The 24,713-nt window shown below is 42.1% G+C and overlaps 1 protein-coding gene across 2 annotated transcripts in view; it reads right to left on the minus strand.

Moving 5' to 3' along the window:
- Positions 1-16,595, minus strand: part of Man1a1 (mannosidase alpha class 1A member 1) — a 177,325-nt gene extending 160,730 nt beyond the window's left edge. Inside the window, exons 1-2 of one of the 2 annotated variants that reach the window (XM_085690066.2) lie at positions 16,464-16,595; positions 14,451-15,305 (exon numbers count right to left, since the gene is read on the minus strand). In XM_085690066.2, coding sequence (XP_085546192.2) covers positions 14,451-15,305; positions 16,464-16,490 — 882 coding nt within the window. In that variant the 5' untranslated portion in view covers positions 16,491-16,595. Of the gene's footprint in view, positions 1-14,450; positions 15,306-15,555; positions 15,754-16,463 lie in introns of those variants that run through there. The other variant, XM_048425311.3, reaches the window with a different exon arrangement.
- Between the last annotated feature and the right edge of the window lie 8,118 nt (positions 16,596-24,713).

The following is a 24,713-nucleotide window of genomic DNA, read 5'->3' on the forward strand; positions in this document are numbered from 1 at the left end:
CAGGGATGGAAGCAGGAGAACAGGAAATTTAGGGTCATCCTTGGCTACATACTAACTTGGAGGCCATCCTGGATTATAAGAAACCTCATCTCAAAATGAATAAATCTAAATTGGAGTCCTGTTATACAACTATGAGAAAATTTTAGAACACAGGAAACATACAGATAACTCTGTCACACAGCCACTAATACACTCGGAGCCCCCCGGGGTTTGTGAGATATTCCAGAGTACAGTACAGGGCACAGGCTTCCTGAGGGTCCCGAAGAGTTTTGTGTGCCTCCTTCACACCAGCCCTTGAATGTCCATCTGTGAAAATCCCCTAGTGTTCTGGGAAACACGGTGCACACTACAGTGATGCGTAAGACCACATATCAATCAAAGGCACTGCTTCCTGAAACGGCCTTTAAGCAGCTCGGTGGAAAAGAAAAGGCCCCCAGACATGCTAACCAATCACGCACCTTGACAGCTTCCTCCCTCAGGAATTCTAAAGCACAGTGAGAACCCTGCAGGTCAAGGGAATGGTGATCTGTCTTCGTACAAATCGCACGTCTGGAATTTCCCTCTCTGGCTTCCAGAAAGGACAGCACTGCTCTGCTGAGAACTGGAGCCAGGCCTTGCGATTAAGGCGGCTAGCCATCTGACGTGGGTAATGTGCACGTGCACAGTCTTCCTCCGAGAGAGAATGCAGGGGATGAAATGCGATGAACAGCATGGGTGAAGTACGACATTGCAAGGCAGCTAGCACGAACTCAAACAGCATCATGGAAATTAATTCCCGATCGCTTGTGGCATGCTGGGCTACAAAACCCTTAATCGCCTTCCATCTGCGACAAGCAGGGGAATCCCTGATAATTTCTAAGGAGCATACATCCAGAGTGGCTGCCCTAGTGAAGACTCTACAAGCAGTTAACTCAAACCAGTACCTGGCAGGCCAGTTTACAATGCTTGCGGCCAGCCCTCGAAGAAATCCTTTGTGAGCCCTGATTCTACTGTTCTCCTTAGGAAACCTGGAGTGTAATTCTCCAGATCACAGGTGGGTGGAGAACTACAGCCATAGAAGTGAGTTTACAGATTTCCAGACCTGTGGGCATGGGCAAGAAAGACAGGGACAGCACTGCTCCCTCCCCCTCGGCTGTCTCTGAACCACCTCATCTTACTTCATTTTACTAAGCTGAATCTGAGAATTCAAACTGTTTTCTTGCTTTATGAAATTCAGAACTGCTATAAAGGGCAGGAAACTAGAGAGATACTTTCATGTCAGCTTGGACTCTTTCCCTCACTACTGAGGACAAACATTTAAAATTCTAAGCCTGCAAAATACACATTCAGGGTGAAGAGGTCAAATACAGTTAGGAAAAGGGAAGTCAAACAATATTGAAACCAGCAAAGAACATCTTTTTCTTTCCTGTGTCACTTTTCGTATTTTAAAAACCCTTCTTTGAATTTTTATATTAAACATTTTTAAGAGCAAAAAGTAATGCTATAGATTATAAGCTATTATTTTAAGTTACATCTGAAGAATATATGTCCCTTCTTTGGTTAACACTAAAAAGAATTAAGAGCTCTTCAGAAAGTCTTCAAAGTGTGACATTCACTAAGAGGAGGCAAACTTTGAGGCTATTTGTTAACATCCTGTTTTCAAGTCTTTTAGGTACAAACTTCAAGGTTAATCATGAGTAGATTAAAGCTGATCAAATTATTAATGCTGTTTCCCATCTGACTCTTTAATTCCTATTTTAAATGCACTAGAACCGTCTGCTGCCAATGTGGTTGAAGCGGCAGCAAAGCTAATAGTGAACATGTATGATCACCAGGGCTGGAGCTGCACTCCAAACGGAAAGCACACTGACCTACCTACTGAGCTAAATTGATGCACAGGGCTAAAACACTCGCAGCATTTCGGCTCACAAACTATTTCTTCCAGTGCTCGCATAGTGTCGTCCAGACTCAGCCATCTCCTGGCCTTCTTTTCTGCCTCCAGAGATGAGCATCAGGCTAAGGACCAGAGGAGACTGGACACTGATGAGCGGATGGAAACTGGGTTAGCACCGTGGGTGGCCTTCCGAAGGATGACCACCGGTTCTGTAGGATGGCAAACGGTGCTTTTTTTTCCTGCCATGGGAAGCAAGTGTTTGGGCAAACACAACTAAAATGAAAGTGAAAACAAAAAATTGAAGATTTTGGTCAATACACTATAGCAAATACTTGCATTTATATCCTGTAAATAAGTTCTTATACTCAATTTACTTACTATGTAGATTTGTGTGTGTGTCTGTGTGTGTGTGTAGCATTTGTGTGTGCATTTCAGTGTTTCTATGTGTGTGAGTATATGTATGGTATGTGTATGAGTGTGTCTATACGTGTGTATGTGTATGTTCCTGTATATATATTTGGTGTGTGTATTTGCTTGTATCTATGTGTGTGTGTGTGTGTGTGTGTGTGTGTGTGTGAAAAGTGTGCATGTGTTGAGAAGGTATCACTTTGCAGTCCAGGGTCCCCTCAAATTCCCAATATGATCCTAGGTTAGAAATATTTTCTTTCTTTCTTTCTTTCTTTCTTTCTTTCTTTCTTTCTTTCTTTCTTTTTTGTTTTTGTTTATTTGGTTTTTTGTTTGTTTGTTTGTTTACAAGACAGAGTTTCTCTGTAGCTTTGGAGCCTGTCCTAGAAGTCACTCTTGTAGACCAGGCTGGCCTCAAACTCGCAGAGATCTGCCTGCCTTTGCCTCCCAAGTTCTGGGATTAAAGGTGTGTGCCACCACCACCCGGTTTCAGAATGTTTTTCTTAATGAACGTCCACATTTATTACTCCCACCAATTTCTACTTGCTACCAAAAAATGTTGTTTATTAATCTATATCACTTGTCAAGCATCATGCTGAGAGACTCATATATTTTTTTCTATTTTAATGCTTATAACCATTCTGTAAAAGAGACTTAGTGGCCTCATTTCACAGGTGTGGGAAGAAGGCTATGAGGTTTCCTCTCTGGCATACAGCCTCACTAGATGGGAAAGACATTTGGCCCTGTGCTTAAGTTGATCCTCATTTATGATGAACTACTTTCTGTCATCCACTTTTGGGCCAGAAACCCACTGAACAGAAAAGGGTGTGTCCACTTGTAAGGGTTCTGAAGTCCATGGGAAGGTGATCAACGCAGCAGTGACATTGTCCCCTGTAGGCTCAAGGAAAGAAATAAGAAATGACAAGGACACTTAGAGACAGGAGAGCTTATTAAAGAAAACGGAGCACGAACTTGCTAAAAACACAGATGGAGCCAGCAAGAGGATGCCCTTTTTGCAAGAGGAATGAAATAAAGAAAAAGCCTAAATGAGCTGTGTTTCGGAGACAGCAACTATACAAGTTCAGTGAAAACAGAGTGCTTCCCAGTGAGCGAAGAGCTGAAACGAAGCCCATGTCACCACGCTACCCAGGCAAAGAGAGCAGCAACATTCCAGACACTGTTCTGCGACTCAAGTCATTTCACCAGAGGCTTCAGCATTACCTGGCGCCATGCTAAAAATACCCACCCAGTCCCCCGGAATAAGAAGCTCAGCATACAGAGCCCGGTCATCTATCCTTGCCTTCTTAGATCTTCCAGGGAATTCTGGTGGACGCCAGCTTAAATCACTTCTGAAGAGAGATGGGGAACTATTAGAACACTGAGTGGGGCAACAGGAGAGAAACGCTATTTTGAAAAGATGAATTTGCAGAACGGATTAAAAAAGAGACCATGTGCAAACGCGTGTACTCCACAGAGCTCTGCCATGCTCTGGTGAAATGAGACAGCGTGCTTTTAGGAAGTGCGACATTAATCTGGGAGAGAAACACTAAGTTTCTCTTTCAACGCTTTTCTTACAGGAAGACGACACTGAGGAAATTCTGATTTCTCTGGTTAAAAAAAAATAATACTTCCCCTATAACTTTTATCTTTGGAAAGTGAGAACGGAAAAGCCAAGATTTGTACAGTCCCGCTGTGGCACTATAAGCACGGCTTATTAAAAGACCTTTATCTCAGAAACGTTCTTAGGAATGGAAAAGGGAAATTTCATTCGATGTATCATATACAACAAGATCACAATCCAGGGAAAATGACAGCTCTTAACAAAATATAGTCATGACCCAAGAAAATAATAAACAGAAATAACTGAGGACTCTTTAAGAACCACAGACCTGAAAAAATAAGATGTTGACTGTAAAACAGAGGCAGGGTGACTTTTCAAGGGGCCACAGCTTTTTACTCTGAAAACGTCTTGACCTTTAACAGAATCCTGCAGTCATTTACGTCTTTTCCATATTCCAAACAGTCGTATCACATTTATTTATGCTACATTTGCTCCAAGGGTTTTTTTTTTTATGAACCACTTTCTCAGCCAGTTTACAAGTCACATAATAAAACAAATACTGTTTTCATTGTATAAATCATTCTAAGAAATAGCTTTAAAACTGGAAAAGGTCATTTTGTATATTCATTATTCTCCTCAGCTACTAGATATGATTGTTATGACTTTTGACTGGGGGGAAAAAAATACAAACCAGAACTCAAGTCCTCTTCAACACACAGTGGCTGGCAGCCCAGGAGGACTCGCGTGATTACTTAAAAGGAGGTCAATTAGCCAGAGTTACTCCCGCTGCTCTGTCTGGTTGAAAATGTGTATTTATCTAGTGCATATCTGATGGGTCCTATTTAGGGCAAGGCTCAGAGCTGGCGATCCGGCTGTCATTCGGGAGAATAAGTAACAGATTTTCTCCTTCTCCCGGCATGAGTTCTGGAATACAGTGATGACCATAAAGAGCCTATGGCACAGAAATTCTGAACTCTTAAAGTAAGACAAAGACAAGGAATTCTAACCTGTACTGACTTTATCTTATTACTCGAACAATACCTAATAAATCATAATTTTATTCACTCTATCTGCTAATGTAGTTTTCAATAGCAGTTAATAAATCATCTTCATCGCCCATGCTCCTCGAATCCACTGACCTTCCCATTTGAAGCTACTGAGTTCTTCTAAACACAGACTAGGTTGGGTAACCCCAGGAGGATTACATAATGAAGACCAGCCAAAGTGCTTCATAGGAGTGAATTGTACAGTTTATTAACACTCAGCCAACCATCAGAGAAAGCATCCTTTCCAGCACAAAAGCGTCCCCTTACGTTTCTTCATAAGAATCCCTTATAAAATTGCTGACTTGTGCTAATAACTCCTTCAACCAGAATATGCACTCCTCAGGCATTCTAATTGTGAACTGAAAATCTATAGCTGACGAGCTACAACCTTCAACCCTGCCAATTGACTACAAAAAAACAACATGTTTCCGGAATCAACATCTTAAATATTCTAAATTTGCCATCCTCTCAAACCACCGTTTACAAAAATAATATACTAGATTCATGTCAATCGTTATTCATCATGTCAGCTCAGTCTCAAAGCCAAATCTGAACAGTGTTGGTGTCTAGCAGGATTGGACAAACTATTCAAGGTCTGGATGAATACTGATACGTTTTCAAATAGGCAGCTCTTAAACATCCTATATACTACAACTACGAACATTTGATTTGAAGGAATTAGCCCAAAATCAGAACAAAGAGAGATCTCTAACTTCATTAACACCAGGCTTTCCTTCTATTTAGAAATAACTTAGATAAAAAAGCATGCCTGTTTACACCACCAAAGGTCTCTAACCCACAAAAGATTATCCTGCTCTTTCAAACATAAGGTAAGTGGCTACATGGTGTAAATGGTGCCTTATGGGTAAGTTTTCTTAAGAATTCAACTCTGCAAGGACTTCCATTTTTGGCTTCAAAAAAGTCATTCTGAAGGGTGTTTGAACTATTTTTAATCTTCAACTTTTATCTTAAATATTAACATACCAAATGAAGGGACTGGAGAGATGGCTCAGTGGTTAAGAGCTTAGTCTGCTCTTCCAAAGGTCCTGAGTTCAATCCCCAGCAACCACATGTGCTCACAACCATCTGTAATGAGGTCTGGTGCCCTCTTCTCCCTGCAGGCAGAACACTGAATACATAATAAATAAATCTTTAAAAAAAAAAACATACCAAATGAATCTGAACCAAGGAAGATCTCTCCCACCACCCACAGATCAGCAAAGACATGGCACTCAGGGACTCAAGAAGAAAATACTAACTTCAATTTCAAAATGAAGACCAACTGGTAAACTGAATAGGGTTGAGCTTCTGGAGAGTGGAGCAATCCAACTCAAAACACTGTCTCATCGCCAACAAAATACATAAAGATTTAGTAGGCTACCTTCAGTATAACACTGATGATAACAGAGATGCTTTGAGGAACACTCCGGCTAGAATGTACTGTGATCTTTCAGTCCAACCTACTTACAGGAAAAATGAAATGAGGTTACCAGACAAAGGCTTATCTTAGCAGTTTTTATATATAAAAAAATTAGTGCTCAGGTCCAAAGAAATAGTAAATCATGATGCTTTTATGTGATCAACTATGCTTTCAGAAAGCAACAGAAGAAGATTTAAGCAATAAAAGCATGTCTCTGTAGTATGGTCACAACTGTGAGTGAGTTAGCATATTAGACAGACACAGAGTGCTAAATCCACTTGCAACCTTCACCTACACTTCAGCTGTCTTTGCAAAAACAGGCCTTGGCTTACAATGAAAACAGCACAGGAAAGGCACGAGCTGCTTCTAAAACTTACTTTCTCCCTTGCTAAAGCAGAGAACAACAATTTTGACTGAGCACATTCAATGTTGTAGCCTTCTACATGCTCCGCATCCAAGAAGATAAAGTCCTAACAGCTGGAAACAAGTCTGAGCCAGGTACGCACCCATGCGCTACCTTAAGCATCCACGCCTGTCTTCTTCACTTATGCCCTGACAGAGATAAGGTGACCAAGCACAGGTTTTTAGTGGCTTGAGCAGAGACATTCCTCTTAAAGGAAAACTAACTTCAGACTATCATGGCCTCAGGTTCAGCTCAGAAATCTAGACTGTCACCCTCAGAAAGGGCCAGGAATGTTTATCTCTGAAGTTCTCTTGTCCCTTAGGTTAGTGTTCCTAAGGAGATCCCGAAAAGACCATTCCCTAGAAAGGATCTGACAGGAGCAGAGACTCCAGCAAGAGCTGTGGGGCTTGCAGGCCGTGAGGTTGTGTCTCAACCACAGCCATTCATAGGCCGGTGTAACAATTACTGCCACACCCGTTCCCATAAACCCTTGGCGTATGCAAACAGGCTTCCCCAGGAGTGTGGCAACAAAAAAAAATGTCTTAGAGTTATGTTGTACTGTATTATTAAACTCTATTTTTTCACAACTGGGTGTTATTCATTTGGTTTCCACCTCATTTTCAAATCAAGTTCTCATGATAAACAGTCATGGGAGGGCCTGGACTCTAGACAATCTAATAAAAAAATCTACACAGAAATACATAAAAATGCAAATAAAAGTTAATATCATATTGCTGAGATCAGAGAAGAGTGTAGCAACTTGGGGACTGGGTATTTGCTCAATTATGATCTGGGAAGACAGACTGCAGAGAGAGAGGGGTAGAGAGAGAGGGAAGGAGAGAGGGAAAGAGAGAAACAGAGAGTGAGAGCATCGGTCTTACAAAAAGAAAAAAGCCAGGGAAACACAAAGGCCACTGGGTTTTTTCTATTTTATCTGTCTGAGTTACGTGCAGGACTGCTGGGCTCTGATTTACCTAACTCTCTGATTCAGGAGAGGCGAGCACTGATTCTTAACCGCTCTTAAGCCGTAATCTCATTTGCTTTTCTTCCAGGTTCCTGATGATCACAGAAATCTTTATCAGGACCCTGTGGAGGTGGGGTAGGGAGGCCTCTGTTATCTTAAGAGCAAAAGCAGCATTGCTTTTTCAGGGACTATCTGAAGCTGCTCCATCTCTCTCCAAGCTGTTCTCAGCAGGGCTGAGGAGGCAGGAGGGCCATAGAAGGCCCGGCCAGTCTCCCAGGCACAGGTGCCCATTAGAGTCTGGGTATCACCCTGGGAACTGGTCCACTCAGGCAGTGAACTGCACTATTGCAGCCCATTTTTTGGGCACTAAGGGCATTTCATGAAGTCCATTGGAGCCCCGTGGCTAACAGGTAAGGTGAATACGAGGCCTCAAGATATCTGAGGGCCTTTTTTTGATATGAAACTTGATACAGCTAAATTCAGTACGAAACTCTCCAAAAAAAAAAAAAAAGCCAAGAGCTATATAATATAACTAATTTTCACAAACTGAGCATCAGGTGCTCAGCTCTTGGTATACAGTTTATCATAGTTACACAATTTTTGCCAAATCTAAACTATAATTTTCTTCTTACTTCTTTGCAGCATCCCTCCAAGGACAAGACAAGTTAGAACTCACTTTGCTCAGTCTATTTTGAGGATTGATGTCGGTACTTAAGGGGGTAGCTTGACTGTGACAACCCTGAGGACTTCAGAGAAAGCCTATCAGACTGTAGAAACGAGTTTCTCTTATACACATGCTCCGAAGTACAGAAACATGAAGCATAGGCCATGAGTAGGTTAGTTTAAAGTAAGTTTAAGAGACTGAAGGTTTGTTGGAATTTAGCAGCGTAAGGGAATTAGAGTTGATCATAGCACAATTAAAAACCACACCTATCTGGTAAGATCATTTGGAACTGCACATGAATCTCTTTCATCATCAAAACCTAATTTTAACTATTATAAGTGTCTTTTGAAATTCCATCACTATATCCTTGGCTTATTAATCGGCATAGGAAATAAAGTCCTCTTGGAAGTAACAGCAGTGACATAATAGCAAGTAGCATTTGCCGTATACCAGTTGCACGCCGGTTACCATGTAAGCTCTTGGTCCAAAGTAGGTGCTAATGTAGCCCACAAGTGACAAACGAGAAAAATGACCTTCTGAGACATTAAGCAACTCGATGAAGGTCACAGAGCTAGTGTGTGATGAGGCCCAACTCAGATCCAGGTAATCTGGGTCCGGAAGCCAAAGTTCTAACTCTCATTTGGCTGCAAGTGGACGGGGCAGAAGAGGGAATTGCACAATGCACCCAGACAGACTTTCCAGGACCTCAAGGAGACAGAGAGGCCCATGGATTAGTGAGTGTGTGAGTGTGTGTGTGTGTGTGTGTGTGCGTGTGTGTGTGTGTATTGTAATGTATATATACCTATAAAAGCCTATAGAGTCCTCTCAGGTTAACTATGGATCCTTCTGCTGTCTATAAAGCAATGGGTGGAGAGCACATGCATTTACAGTCTGAAGAGCTCCCCCAGTCATTGCTCCTCTCTATCTCTGGGCACCCACATCTTTGTCTATATTGTAACCCTGTGTCTCCCTTTCTTCTTCACCACTTCTCCACACAAACATATAGAGTGTGATGGTTACAAACGCTTCTACTCTTGCAGAGAACTTTATAAACAGAGAAAAATACATCACATCACCCTTAGATGTGTAAACTTAAAAGTCGTGTGAGTCACATCCACGATACTATATTTTTAAACGTCCTATGGCTTACTTTATAATAAATAAGACAGAGTTGGGTCTCGTGTGTTTTATGCTCGCTCTATACTAGGGTCTGTAGAGAACCAATATGACCATCCTGCTAATACTCATTTTGGGAGGTCATTTAGGAAGTTAAGTAGAACAGGGACAGTGAGCCCCACTCACCAAGAATCAGGACTTCTATTCTCAATCCAACTCTGCCACTAACTGGTGATTTCCAGAAAAATCTTGGTGTTTTGAACACTCCACCATAGTGTACATGAGCCAAGGTGCCAACTGGGTCTCACGCAGCTGTAATGTTTTATGATCTAATTCATATGTTTAATTTTTAAAATTAAAAAAAACCTTAAGGCTAGTATTTTTCTGGTATATTGTTGGCAACCAAAAACTAACTTTCAGCACTTGTATAAGAGCTTTTTAAGAGCGCATGAAGCAGGGAAGTGGTTTTAGGGAGCTCAGATACTGACCAGTCATCAGGCAAGGCAGCGGACTATCAACAAAGAAAAAAGTTAAGACATTTCCCCTCCAAATAACATACTTTCTCCCTTAAATTACCAAACATATTCTTCTTCTTTTCCTTTTTTATCTATTTAGGTAATTTTGCCAATCATTTCCTTTACCTCTGGGATCTTATTTTGGCTAATTAAAACATATTATGTTTATGGTTTCCTGTAGCATAAACGAAATTAAAAGCCTATTGGGCTAGGGTGTGTAAGTTAGGTCCTAGGCGCTTCACATCCCCTCTGCATTTTAGCCTTCATCCTTCATAGGCATCTGTACATATTCTTCCCTTGTGACCTTGACACATACACTGAAAGCCCCTGTTAGTACAGAAGTCATATATTAAAGCTTTAAAAACATTATAATTCAAGTATGTAAGTTCTGCAGTAAATTCCAAGAAACTAAGATCTCTCAGACAGATAGTTTTCCAGTTTCTCAAGATGGTTTAGCTGATTAGCTCACCTGAAGACTGCTACAAAGGTTTCAACACAGAGTGGATATTTTTAAGCTGCCTTTTACCACTTTTACCAGGTTCCAAGTCCTATGTACAGCTCCTTTATGTGAATCTTAGCTGCCTGATGGATGGGAATCAAGGTATTCCCTTTCTAGAACTTCTGGCATGGCTTGTAGAAAATGAAACTGAAGACAATGCACTTCCACTCCCAATCTTTTGTGCTTATGTAAGTTCACCAGCTCGCACCTACTCTAGTCTTTACACCGAAGAATTCCTGACTTCTTCATCTTCTTGGTAAAAACAGAACCGTTCACAAATCTCAAGAGTTCCCTTGTTGTGGGATCCCTGAGTGGGATGGGCTTGTAGTAGTTAGTATCTATTTTATAAGGAGCATCAAGTAGCAGGGCTTAAGAGGCAGGGGACTGGCAAACAACCCAAAAGTGTCAAAGTGTCCTAGCCCCTTGGCACAGGACTTCAGAGGATAGCTTCATTATGCTGTAAATGTGCTTTTCCACACTGAAACCCATAAAAGTCACCTGGAAAGCTAAGTTTCAAAATAAGTGTTTTTTTTCCGTTTGCCAAGGTAACTTACTCTGACATCTGAGCCAAAGGGCAAATAGTTAATGTTTAACATAAACTGTAAACTGTGCTCAGTACACATGGGCACACATACACGCATGCACACACACACACACACACACACACACCACTAGTGCTAGTGTAAGATGTTACAAAATGTGTTTTACTTATCAGTCACCTTTCTTATGTGTTTGAATATACAAATAGGTCTGGAATGAAAAGAGAAGGCAGCTGTGACTATAACTGCCAGGTCCTAAAGCCTCATGTGACAGAGCCAAGTCTGCCAGCCTGCAGAACTCCGTGCCCCTCTTATGCTCCGGACCCTGGAGAAGGGTGACTTGTTTTCTTCTATTACTCAGAATACTCCACAACTCCAGAAAATGAAAAGCATGTTCATTGTTAAAGTAGATTAGGGCCTTCATCCTAAGGTACAGCGTAGGTTCACTATTGTGACTGCCCCACAAAAAAAAAAACTTGAAAAGCCTTGTTAATTTAAAAAAAAAAAAAGGTGCAGTAGAAAGGAAAAGAAAATAGAGCCCATCCCTAATAATTCCATGAAGTTATTTAACTTTTAACCTTTTTTTTTTAAAGTACAGGTTAACTTGAGGAAAATTTTATGGAGATCAAATTCACGACAATTAACACACATGTGGCATGTAGCAGAAATCAGGGAAATTCTAGGACAAATGTTTTTACAAGGTTTTCACATGGGTGGGAAGACGAGAGTTTACATCAAATCCATCATTATTGGAATTAGTAGAATTCACTCAATACCTTTTGGCCGAGGCAATGTCCTGTTTCAAATTAACAGCCTATGTCCCCTAAGACACAAACTTATTAAAAATCCAATGTGGTACCAACAACACAATTACGTCAGCAATAGAAAAACAGTGTGAACTGCCTCCAAACCAAATTTACAAAATAAAAGCTTGACTAAAATTCAGTTCTATAGCTTCTAAACTTTAACTATAAAAGTTTTAGCGCCTTCAAGCTCAATCAGGAACTTAAGCATGAAGACAACTAGAACATTCAGAAACAAGAACAGAACCAAGGTAAAAGCTACTAGACCACGGCGAGTTGCCTATAATGCAGGAAATAGAACCTAATGTATAAAATTGAAGTGTAATGTGTCACCCTCAACTGACAACCATGGTCAAACACCACGTCCTGTAGAATTGCCTGAGTTGAGGGTAAGCGTGTGTGTGTGTGTGTGTGTGTGTGTGTGTGTGTGTGTGTGTGCGTGGCGGGGGGAATCCTAAAACTAATTACACACATGCATGAAGCTGTCAAAGAGTAATAATAATAATGAAAAGAGACTAGCATGAGGTATTGGTTTACAAAGGACTGTGTCTGCTTGAACTATTCTAATGGAAAATCATAATTCATTTCTCCCCTCATCCTGTTGGCCTTTGACTAAACTCTGAAGCAAATCATGCTGACTGCTTGAGGTTTTCGTGACAGCTTGGGATTTTAAAGAACGCATTTAGTTCTAAGATTTTATGAAAAACTGGGCAGTCTGAACTAGGTTCTAAGATGTTGGCACCACATGACAGAGGCTTCATAAATTTCCTTGACATGGTAAATTAAGTTTCTTTGATTTAGAGACACAGATAAGAAGGGTCTACTAGCCAGCGAATATACATACTGCTAAAATGCTGCCCTCAGTGGACTGCTAGTAGGCACTGTGTCTCTTCCAAATCCACTTTCAATTGTTAATGGTCAGCTTCTTAATGCTTTAGTGTTTAATATTTCTGGTTCTTACAATTATAGCCCAGATTAACTGAACGCTCACATGAATTCAGAAGCATGCCAAGCCTAAATGAGTCTCTTCAAACATTTACAGTGGCAGATACTGATCATTTGAGGGTAAATTTTCTAATGGGCTGTATTGGCTAAAACGACCAAGAGGTAAGGATGGGGAGATGTTTAGGAAGAGGCAGAAGCGTGTTCTGTTCTCCAGGAAGGGTAGTTCTGTCATGATTTCACAGAGTAGGAAAACTGTTGGGGAAAGTTGCTCAGGATAGCAGAACCCATTCCCACACCGTGCCTGAAGAGGGCTGGCTGCAAAGCGGAAAGCCAACGGAAGGACGATTAAACAAAGTCATGGGCCTGGAGGGTTAAAAGGCACTATCTCAGAAACATCTAATAGGGACCCAAGTCCACTTGAACTTGCTCAATGACACCTTATCCAGTTTCAGCCAGTCTTAGGCACATCTAACGGCAATCAGCCTGCCTTCATTCTGCAGTTACCTTAAATTTCTCAACAGCCTCCAGATTCTGTTCACGTCCTGAAAATGCTATCATGACCCTTTCCTGATAACTGAACCAATATGAAAACAAAAACTCCAAAAAGAATAAACCCCCTTAAAATGTATTTTAGAGGATTAGCCAAAGTGGGGATGTCATGCTTTTACCATAGCTCTGCAGGTCTGGATTCCCAGGAAAACACAGGGAAGCAGCCTGGAAGGAGATGTGTCCCCAGAGCATGGTGAATGGGAAGCCTCTGCTCCCTCATTCAGGTCTCAGCTTGGTCACTAACTGCTTCTTGAGCTGTCAGTCCTCAGTTTTCACCTTTGAAATGACAGTCTGGAAGAGGATTTCCTTCACGTTTAAGCTTGTCAGAAGCCACTCACTGGCTACAAGTGAAAACAACCAGAAAGAAATGACACAGGACTTAACCAAAGTCCATGTTTGCTCTAGGATGAGTTTGTTACTGAGTTGCTGTGGAGGCAGACCTGTTGCGTCACACAGAATACCCCTTTTCTGAAAATGTTCCAGTAATACAAAAAGCAGTAGGTCTCGGTCTCTCTCTCTCTCTCTCTCTCTCTCTCTCTCTCTCTCTCTCTGTGTGTGTGTGTGTGTGTGTGTGTGTGTAGTTCTCGTGTTTTAAATCGGTAATGGATAGTAAGTGGCCCACTGACAGGAAGTCTCAAGTTTCACGTTTCCAGCCGGTTACATACACACAGAATGCCACCTGGCAGGAGAAGGCCACATGATTGAACACTGGGCGCATTGGCTCACTGTTATAACCTTTGTACCATGCGTGATTGATGCCCTGCGTTGATCGTCAGCTTCAATTTGAAACCACCTGCAAGCCTTCGTGAGGGGGGCTGCAAGCCCAGCGCAGTGACTCTTCTCAGGGTGGACTTACTGCAGCAGGAGGGGAGGCAGTGCATCACCTGCCTGGGTAGTCACTCACACCTGCCTCTTACAGCTTAAGCTCAGCACCTCATGTAACTTCAACCAGATTCAGCCTCACATCCTAAACGGCCACATCTCCTAAGGTAATAATAGGAAAGCGTGCAGCCTTTGGCAAACAGTGGAAGCGCAGACCTCCCTTGCCTCTGCGTGATAACGTTGAAGCCCTAAGTTCCAACCGTTTATCTTACCTCCCTGGAAAACAGCAGCGTGAGTGGGATTTCTGGCAGGGTTTACACACTCACCTCTTTGATCTTTGCTCTCTTCTCGCGGATGGTGGCATCAGCTGGCTCCCGGTTCTCTACCCCGATGGGAGGCTGGAAGTCCACCTTGGGCAGGCCCCCAAACAGCTCCTTGTCACGCAGCTGGTCCTGGGCCACCTTCTCCTTCTCCAGCAGAATGTCTCTTTGGATCTCCTCGGGCAGCTTCTGCAGGGTCTCCTTGGCTTCCCTGAGAGCCCGCTCGTGGTTTTCACGGATCCTGGCTAAGTTGTCTTCCAGGATAGCCCCGGGGTCCCCGGGCACGCCTTCCTCGCGGTGCCGGACTCGCCCCGCGGCGGCGTCCTCGGCATGCGCCCCGGGCCCGGGCTTGTGCTCTGCCGGCGGCTGCAAGGCGGGGTTGGAGTGGAACAGGACCCCGCTGAGCAGCTTGGAGGAGTCAGGCAGGAAGAAGATTGCCCCGAAGCAGAGTGTGATGAAGGCGCTGAACACCAGCAGCAGCACGAACTTCTCGGTGAGGCGGAAGGCAGCGGGGCCAGACCCCTTCCTACTGCCACCAAGCCCCCCGCCCAGGCCACCACCCAGGCCAACGCCCCCGGAGCTACTGAAGAGCGGCAACAGGCCCCCCACGGGCATCGCTTCGGTCGCTGCTGCCGCCGGTGGGCAGTCTGTCCAGGGGCCAGGCGCCGAGCCGCTTAGCAGCCAAACTTCGCTGCCGCCGGCCGTCAGCGGCTGCGGGGCCGGTTCTTGCGCATCCAGGCCGCCCAGAACGCGTGTCTGAGCTGCCGGTCTCCCCGTTGGAAGCGGCTTCCCTCCGGCTCTCCTCGCCGGGGCGGCTCCTTTGGCAAACAGGCACGCGCGACAGAGCGCTGGCTGCAGCCCCTGCGGGGAGAGGAGACAGTAAAACGCAGTGGTTAGGAAGATGGTCAGAAAGTTTCCAGCGGGTCCCCGCCCTCCCCTCGCCCCGGAGCCGCAGGACAGTTCCCTCGCAGGCAGCCCCGCGGTCCAGCTGCGGACACCGCCCTCGGAGCCCACTTTGGACTTGGGGTGAAGTTTTCCAGTCGCGGAGGCAGGGTGTCCCGCGCACATCTGGGGCAGGGCGGCGGACACCTCGGTGGCAGGGGCGGCGCACCTCTGGACAGCAAGGGCGCCGCGTGCGTGGGGGGCTCGTCAACTTCTCCCGCTGCCCATCTCCGTGCGTGTCTCGGCGGGCGGGGGCGCGCGTGCAGCCCGGTAGCCCTGCGGCCCCGGGACACAGCTCAGGTGAGCGAGCGCGCCGACCTGCCGGCGAGTGCGAGCGAACCAGGCACCGGGCTGCCCTCCGCCTCGGCCCCGCCGTGCACTAATAGCACTGCCGGTCTCCCGGCGGTCGGAAACGAGGGCGGTGACGCGTCCGGAGAGTGACAGCGCGTCCGGGCCAATCTCACGCCTCCCAGGGTCCCGCGGGGGTGGAGCCGAGGCGGGGAGGGGGCCGTGCAGGGCGGGGAGTTTACGGGAAGCGCAGCCTCGCGGGGGCCCGGCAGAGGCGGGGAGGTCGCAGCTCCCCACGGAGCTCCAGGGCGGTAGCTGAGCCCAGGAGCCCGGTCAGACCTGTCCAGAGACGCTGAGCCGGAGCTGGTCTGAGCTTACACGGCCCCAAGACCACTCAGTCCGGAGCCCCAAAGCTGGTGGATCCTCGAGTGACCGCGGCTAATGCGGTAGCGCTTGCAAGCTCCTGCGCTTGCCAGTTGGCGATCCCGAGGAGAACGCGGGGGATTGCGGGGCAATGGATGATTTTGAAGCGCGTCTTGTCTCCAGTCACCTTTTTTTTTTTTTTTTTAACCCAAGGTAGGGATTCCCCGAAGCCCGGTAACTCTCAAACCCAAAGTCCCTGGCTTCCCACAGGGCTTCTGAGCCCTCGGCTCTGCCTCACTAACACAAAAATCCACGGAGACTTAGGGTTTGGGGATTGCTTGGTGCTTTAAGAATGCACTCCGTTCCCCTTCCAAAAAAAAAGTTGTATGCCTCCCCCACACTCCCCCACTTTCGAAATTCATTTACCTCATCGCAGTTGGTCAAATTTTCCATTCAAAGAAGACAGTTTTATGCTGCCAGAGCTCCAAGCAATAAATTGAACCCTGTTGAAATTAAGTCTTGGATGCGACAGCTCCCAGCAAAGGAAAGACTTGGTCCAATAGAGATTGTTTTCAAGACAGCCTTGCAGTATTCAGTCTCATGGAATGTCATGGAGACTGGCTCCACCTCCCATGACATCGCTTGGAATGCCCTGCTGATATTGCATAGATCTAGATCTACATTTTGACTTGATTGGGAACCCCCTGCCTCCGGGTGAAGGGACAAGAGAACATTTTCCAAACCGTGTTATGAATCCCCTGTTGCCCCAACAAGAAACAGTTGCCAGAGAAGAAAATTGGACATACTTCCCACTCGCGGAAGCTGTTTTGTAGTAGCATTCTTCCCCATCTACCTTCTCCGAAAAAGTGATTTTAGTTTGCCCTCTGCTTGTTGGCTTAGACCAGAGGAAAACAACTGGCACTTTCGAGGAGCGTGCCCACGGTACAGTTGTTTCCAGGTGTTGGGCTGTGTGCAAAAACAGAAAACCCAGTCAGAAATCCTATGCCTGTTTATGTTTAAGGTTCAGGCATCATTATTTGTTGTGTATTGGTTTTGTGCAAAAATGTGCCAGGTACGCATTCAAAAGTTCTGGTTAAGAAGAAATTATGGCTTGATGCATCCGACTCCAGGGCTTGATTATTTTGATACTTGCTATGAAATTCTATGCCCAGAAGAGTGCAGCATACCCAAGCAGGGTAATAGATTTAGCTCTAAAAATGAAAGCAACAACGTTTTCTTTTAATGATGGAAAGGTAAATTTGTTTCAAATTATATTTGTAGGATGTGGGTAGTCTGAAAACTTAATCACGGTGAAATAACAGTGTTTATTCCCAGCAAGATCCTTGAAACTGAGCTAGCTCACAGAAGAGAGAGCAGATCCCTAGAAACTGGGACAAAGCGCTGAGAAAGCCAACTGCTTGCTTCCTGGTCATTTGGGTGAAGGGGTCATTATTTCTCCAAGTATGTTTTAAGAGTGGGATTACATTTACAGAGACAAAAATACCTATGAATGTTCATTCTAAACTGACATAAGTACATATTCCAAAAAATAATAAAACCCACCTTTAAGGACATGTACCGGAGAAATCATACCTAATTCTGTTTCCAAATTCCTTATTCTTGCTGCCAAACCAATTTGGACATTTAGGATAGTGTCTGTAATGGAAACGTTTAAAAATTTAACACATGGATTTAAGGTTGATTTTTCCCCTTTAGAAATTTATATAATATATAATTCTAAATTTTTAAGGTGACTGTTCTTTTTATGTTGATTCACTTTGATGAAGCTTACTTCAAGGTTGTGGTTTTTTCTGGTTTATCCTTATACACAGGTTTATTGTAATCAAAGTTTGGTTTTAGTAATTTACTAAATGAAAAGTTGATTTGTGTGGTGGAATATAAGTCTACATTCAAGGATGCCCATCTGTGTGAGGCAGGTTGAGAATGTAATGGGAATGCCCATGCTTGGACTAAAGCAAGTTTGAAACAGACTCACAGAGAAGTTATTTTAAGACATATGCTTATCAAATGTGCCCCACAGCCCTCTTTGAATAGCCACTGAGGCCCATGTGTGTATGGTAAGCAGGGAGGAAGCAGAGGACAGACAGGAGGGAGGAACTACATGGTGTGGAAGCAGGCTGGCACTGAGCCTTGATCACAGGGCTCAAAGTTTGCCACAGTCTCCTTCAGAAAAACGTGCAAATGGCAAACGAATGTGACCAGTTCTGGTTTCTTAAGCCATGAATCTTGCTGTTCCTCCAGGGCAATCTCCAGCTTACCTACCTGAAGGAATGCCTTGGTCTTTGTGGATGCAGTGTTTTTGACAGGCCTGCTGTTTACTCATTGTAAACCAGCCAATATAAACTTGGCAACCTTAACATTTGGGGAGGATTGACTTCCTCCTGCTTGCTTGCTTTTTTTTCTCTTTCTCTCTCTTTTTTTAAAATTTGATCAACTAACCCTTCTGATAGAGAGCTCCTATATACAGTTTACAACTTGCTTAGAAATGTCATTCTCACTCTGTCTCTGTGTCTTTCTTTAACAATTTGTAGATACTTGTGTTTTGAAATTTTAAATACACTTTAGAATAATATCATTCTTAAAAAAAAAAAAACTTGGATGTAGTCAGAGGCAAACCCAAAGCAATCTCTGATTAACTTGATTGCTTGAATTTCAGGGTTTTTTTTCCAAAAATAAATTAATGAAAGGTAGATTTAACATTTACAGTATGATAATTATGAGCATGTCTATATAGAGGTCAAACTGGCAATATTTTAATAACTGATAATTTTATAACGTAAAGATCAGTGAATTCTTGCAGATTAAATCACAAAAGTCTTCCTGGGCATTTTCTACAATCTTCAAGTTAGAATTCTATAAACTAATTCTTTTAAAGATACTAATATTTGTTTCGTGTTTAAAATAAAATGCAACTCAATGAAGTAAGTAAATTTAATTTAGATTACAGTCACTCAATATTTCTAACAAGTTGCATTCCTGATTAATAGAGTTTCTAATTCACGTCAAATTTCAGGTCAGAGTAGGTCTTGGCTCTTATTTTAAAAGTAAAATATAATAAAAAAGAAAATACACTTTATTGTAAATATTAATCTTGACATTTTAGTACTTCAGTGGACAACCCTGAAAATTGCATCAATTGTAGCAAGGGAATTAATTAAAGGTTTAATAGGAATGATCAGTAATATTGATATTTAAAATGGAGTCTATAGCCTATTGTGATGCCATGCTTTTTTCCTCCCTTAAATTTTCTTTGGAATGACTAGGTACCATAATAGAATGCTTTCGTAGAAATCCTGTTACCATTGGAAACAAGAACGGAAGGAGTAGCTATGCAGGGTTGGATTTTCATGCTCATCTTGACACCACATGGCCATGTTGAGACTTCTGTTTTTGTTTTGAAAACTTAGTTATTGATATCAGCAATCCCTAGTTTTAAGACATTGTGTGACACCAATATTTGCCAATTGGTTTTGAGGAATTTTCCATGGAACTCTCCATGGAACGGAAGTTGTAAATGGTGCTTCAGTCTCCTTCATGAACAGGTAGCGCCCTGTAGAAGTCTAAAGCGTTGGGGCAAAATATTCTTCCAATGCCAATAATCAACGTAGCATTTAATTAGAGGTTTTCATTCATGTTGAAGGTTATTGCCTGAAACTAAAGCTTATTTGAAAGAAGAGATGTAATAAAGTCTCAAAGGAGTTTTAAACCAACTTTCAGGGTGAGAATGATGTATGGAAATACTCAGACGTCATTTTCATGAGATTAGCAAAGAGTCTCAAAGAAATAAACGCATAAAGTAACTGGACAAGGGTTTAAATGAGGAGTTTATTATTGAAGATGTCATATGCCCTTAGTTGTGCAACCGTGTCACACGAGTAACCTATGTTCTGTGACTCTCATGTTTTATCTACAGCAATGTGGTAGATCTTGAGCAAAATGTCAAAATGAAATGATGTCTGGCACAGTAGGCATTCAAGGCTGTCAGTACATCTCTCCCTTTCCTTCGTAAGGGAATTCACTGCTGAGAGTGGTGAAAGAATGGAGTGTGTGGGCTTCTCACAGGCAGGGTCCTAAGGAGAAGGCAGAAAAGCTACTATGGATGTGCCATTCTTCAACTCCGATCCTCTGAACAACTTCCACCAGGGATGAAGGGCTACATGGGTACTTCCACTCAGATGTAACTGGGAAAGCATTGTATGATATTTTCCCACTCTTTGTGGGACCAATTCTGAGGTTCCCAAAACCTTGAGAAAACATGACTGATGGCAACGTCCAAAATGAGCAGAATGACAGTCAGGACAGTGCTTGGGGCTCAGGCAGAAAATCTTCATATGGGGATGTTAGCATCAACCATTATGACCCTTGTATAGGAAATGTTTGCATTTTATGACTTAAGAAGATACTATTTTGACAGAGTGAAACAAAGAACAACCCTCCAAGACTATAAAAAAAGACAATTTTTCTGTTTTTAGTTTTTAATACACTAGATATAGTTTAAAATAATTTTTCCTTTAAAAATAACATTTACTTCATTCTCTGTTACAAAAAGATCACATGTTCTTCCAGAAAAAAAGGAAACAAACTCAGAAATAAGATATTTTTGATATATTGTTCTGTCCAATTGAAATATTTTCATGAAATAGAGTGAAATGAAACCACATGTGCCCATTCCTATTTTGGAGAAGCTATCTACAAGCATGACCCAAAAGCACTTGGCTTCCCCCTTTCATTGCGGAACAAACATGCTGTTTCTACAGAATGCTCAGTCTCTCTTATTGTCCTTGAAGACAGAATCTTGACTTCACCCCTGGTCTCTGCGACTAGGAATTCCCTTGAGGACCTTTGCCTATATAACTTATTTTTTTCATGTTTATTTGGTATTCATGTCTTCTGCAACATATAAATTTATTTAAAGATGAAGTCAAAGAGCATTTGTGTTGTAGGCTGAGCCTGAGCAAATTGAATTTGCTGAATGTGTGACTGGCAAACTATTCATTTGGTAGAATGAAGATTGTTCTAGACTATGGTGATAATATATTGATATATGTATAGAAATTACCATAGGAAACCAAAGGAAAGAAGTTCAAATCACTGGTCTATATGTCTCATAGACTTAATTGACTTGAAATGACCAGGTCTCATAGCTAAGAAAAACAATCACAGTAGTATAAATGCGATTCATTATCTTATTAAATACTCAAGGTATCCCAAATATTAAATAGCTATGTTGCATTCTATTATTATACCACTATGATGCCCTCAATAGTAATAACACAAAAGGAAAATAATCAAGTGCCCCTAAATGCCATTCATTTTATATTTTTAATGTTAAAATATGTGTATATGCCTAGCAAGAATTTAATTTCACATACATAAAGAATTTAGTAAACTTAGTACTAATTTAATTCATTGCATAGGTACTATAGAGCAGAATAAATTATGGTTGAAAACAAGGAAAATTTGTTTGTAAAGGTTGTTTAGTTACTGCAAAGTTACATATAGTGTATCATTAAGTGGATTTTATTAAGCGTATGTGGTTTCATCATTTCCATTTTTTTTAAAAAAAAATGTTTTAGGAATGTAAAATGGCCCAGCTGCTGTGGGAAACAGTCTGGCAGCACCTCAAAAGGATAAATATAGAGTTACCATATGATCTGGCAACTTTACTCCTAGGTACACAGCCAAAAGAACTGCAAATATACGTGCACACAAAAGTCTGTGCGAAAGCTCATGGAAACCTTATTCATTATAGGAAACTGTGGAAGCAGCACAAATGTCCGTTAACTGATGAATGGACAAGCAAATGTAAATCCATACAAGAAAAAGTATTCAGCAAAAACGGACTGCAGTAGTGACACACATTCCAAGATTGTACTTTGACCGTTCTACCCTCAGGTGCCATTCACATAGACTGCAGGAAATGTCTAGAAGACAGGCAGACGTGGGCATGGGAAGTGGATGACTGTTGTCTGGGGCAGAAGGGGTAGAAGGTGGAGGGTCAGCATTAAAGGAAGAAAGAGTTTGTGAACAGGGATGGTTGTCCGACAGAGAATGTATTAGAATATATCTATTCAATTTTAGGATTAAAAAAATATATGTGAATTACAGTTCAGTGAGTAGTCAAAATGTTTTCCTTTCGGAACTGGCTGATAAGAATCTTTAGGAATCACGACATACCTAGTAATGGGATGAAGCTGACATACTAAATAGCAACACTATATATTTCAGTCCAAGAGCTAATAAGTAAAGAAACATTTCCCCAAACAGAAGGAGTTGCCAGTTTCTCAGTCTGAGAAATATGTATCTTTTTGGAATAGCCAAACCAAGGGACTGTTTTAAAAGTTATGAGTCACTGCTTCCACGCTGTACACTTATCCTTATTAAATAAAGCATAGACAAGCAATACTATTCACATTTTTGATGCATGGAGACCTACGGCTAACCGTACCTCTCCCCACTGTGGTGAGCAAGATGTTTGCAGCTTGCTTGTGGTCTGTGGCTTGTAAGCAAAATCATGCAGAGACAGGAGTTGCATTAGCAATCAGAAAGACATTAGTTTCTTCTGGAATTACTTGGGATTTCTTTCAACTGAAACATTTATGAAAATCAAAATAAATATCTATGTATATTTGGGGACTGTATAGCAGCGAGACATCACAATGAATAGTTATTTTACCATGATAAAACATTAAATGTTATATGATATTATTATTCTTATTAAAGACATGGAGGAACCTACCATCAGAATCCTGGGCAATAATGATAGGCCAAGTGGATAAAGTGTGTCTTCAACATCCTTAAATCAAAAAGTTAAAATGTTTTTTAAATTTTACTAGTATATTTTTAAGAGGAATATAAATATTTCATAGAACCTAATATCACCTCTCTATCAAAACCTCTGTATCTGAGTCTTCTTTGTTCAACTGGTTTTGTCAAAATGAGAACGCCATCTTGTGATTCTTCAGTAATATCAATACCAAAGCATCCTGTGTTTTGATTCTGTGTGTGTACAATACTCACACTTCATGAAACTGATATTTCTTCTTCCTTAAATAAGTGTTTATGTACCTTTTGCCTCTTAATTGTTTTATATTCTTATCATAAATGTACCATCTGTATTTATCTTAGAAAATCCAAAACATCGGCCTTTAAGAAGGAAACTGCTTAAAATTCTTAGACTATTGTTTGTGCTTGCCTTTCAAAGAGTGTAGTTAGGTTTTCAGTGTGCTCAAAGGAATATTTCTTTTTTTTTTTTCTGGATTCCTCCTTCTGGTTCTGTGCTTCTTAAAGGAAAAAAAAAGAAAGAAGTATTTGTAATGAGTAATAGCTTTTTTCCCTCCCTGACCTTGAAGGCAGATGGGATGTGTAATGTTCTCATTTCTACACAGTGATCACCAATGGGGAAGGAGACTCTCCTGCTCAGATCTCTTTTTTCTAACCAAATATGCTTCTGTTTATTTTAACCTTCTCTTTCTTTACTTCCCCTTGATGCCAGATCATAGAAAGGGAGTAACTCTTTTCTACTTAGTACAGTTGTTGTGAAAAAAAAATGGGATAAATAAAAACAGTAAGGACAGGGAAACGAAGCCGTTTATTTATTCTTGCCTTTTCTCTCAAAATAGTTTGCACCAAAAACGCACTGAAACACACAAGTATAAAATTGTTAAATAGCCCGGTATCATTCTCCTTCAAATCACAGGGACCTGACGTACTAATCATCAGAACTAGTCAGGAGAACTTCTCCCCTTCAGGGCTACGTTCTTTCTCCTTGCCTATTCAGCTCTCCTCAGGAGATAGAAATTTCACAAGCTTTGGTGGCCAAAATGAAGCTGAATTTCTTTTTTTCTTCTCCCCCCCCCTCTCTCTTTCTCTCTCTCCCTCTCTCTCCCTCTCTTTCTCTCTCTCCCTCTCCCTCCCTGTCTCTCTCTCTCTCTCTCTCTCTCTCTCTCTCTCCCTCTTTCTCCCCCCCTCTCTTTTTTGTTGTTGTTATGATTTGATTTCCCCTTGTCTGGCAGTTTCAATTTAATTAAGAATGTTTGGTTGCTTTCTCATTTTGTTTTGTCTTACCCTCCACATACTATATCCAGATAGGAAACACTGGATCATTAGTTCTCCACTCTCTCAGAATAGATTCCTTTTAACTTCTCCCTCTGTCACTGCTTCTTCCAGAAGACAACTACTTAGGACTGGGTGATGTAGCTCAGTAGAGTGTTTACCCAGCATGCACAGCAGCATGGCGTTTGACTCCCCACACCCTATAATTTGGGCGTGGTGATGCATGCCTATAATCCCACCAGCTTAGAGGTGGAGGTAGGGAGGATCATATGTTCAAGGTCATCCTTAATTATGAGGCAAGTTTCAAGGCAGCCTGGATTATATGAGACCCAGTCTTGAGACAAAAAAAAAAAAAAGGATTTCGTACTTATTTCTAGACACTGCCTTCTGGGAGTCCTATAGGACATTTAAGTTGACCTATATTTTAGTAAAACCAAAGTAAGTACCTCACTGTTCATAAACCACTAGCAGTCACTGGGAGAAGCAGAGAGCTGAAATGCAAGGATAACAATTGTTGTAATGGTTTTTAAACTTAACGAGAAACTGCATACTACCGAAACAGTGAGTCTGAATTAGTCTACAAAATAAATAGAACACATT

This window comes from Myodes glareolus, chromosome 1, assembly GCF_982192425.1.
Source record: "Myodes glareolus chromosome 1, mMyoGla1.1, whole genome shotgun sequence".
NCBI lineage: Eukaryota > Metazoa > Chordata > Mammalia > Rodentia > Cricetidae > Myodes > Myodes glareolus.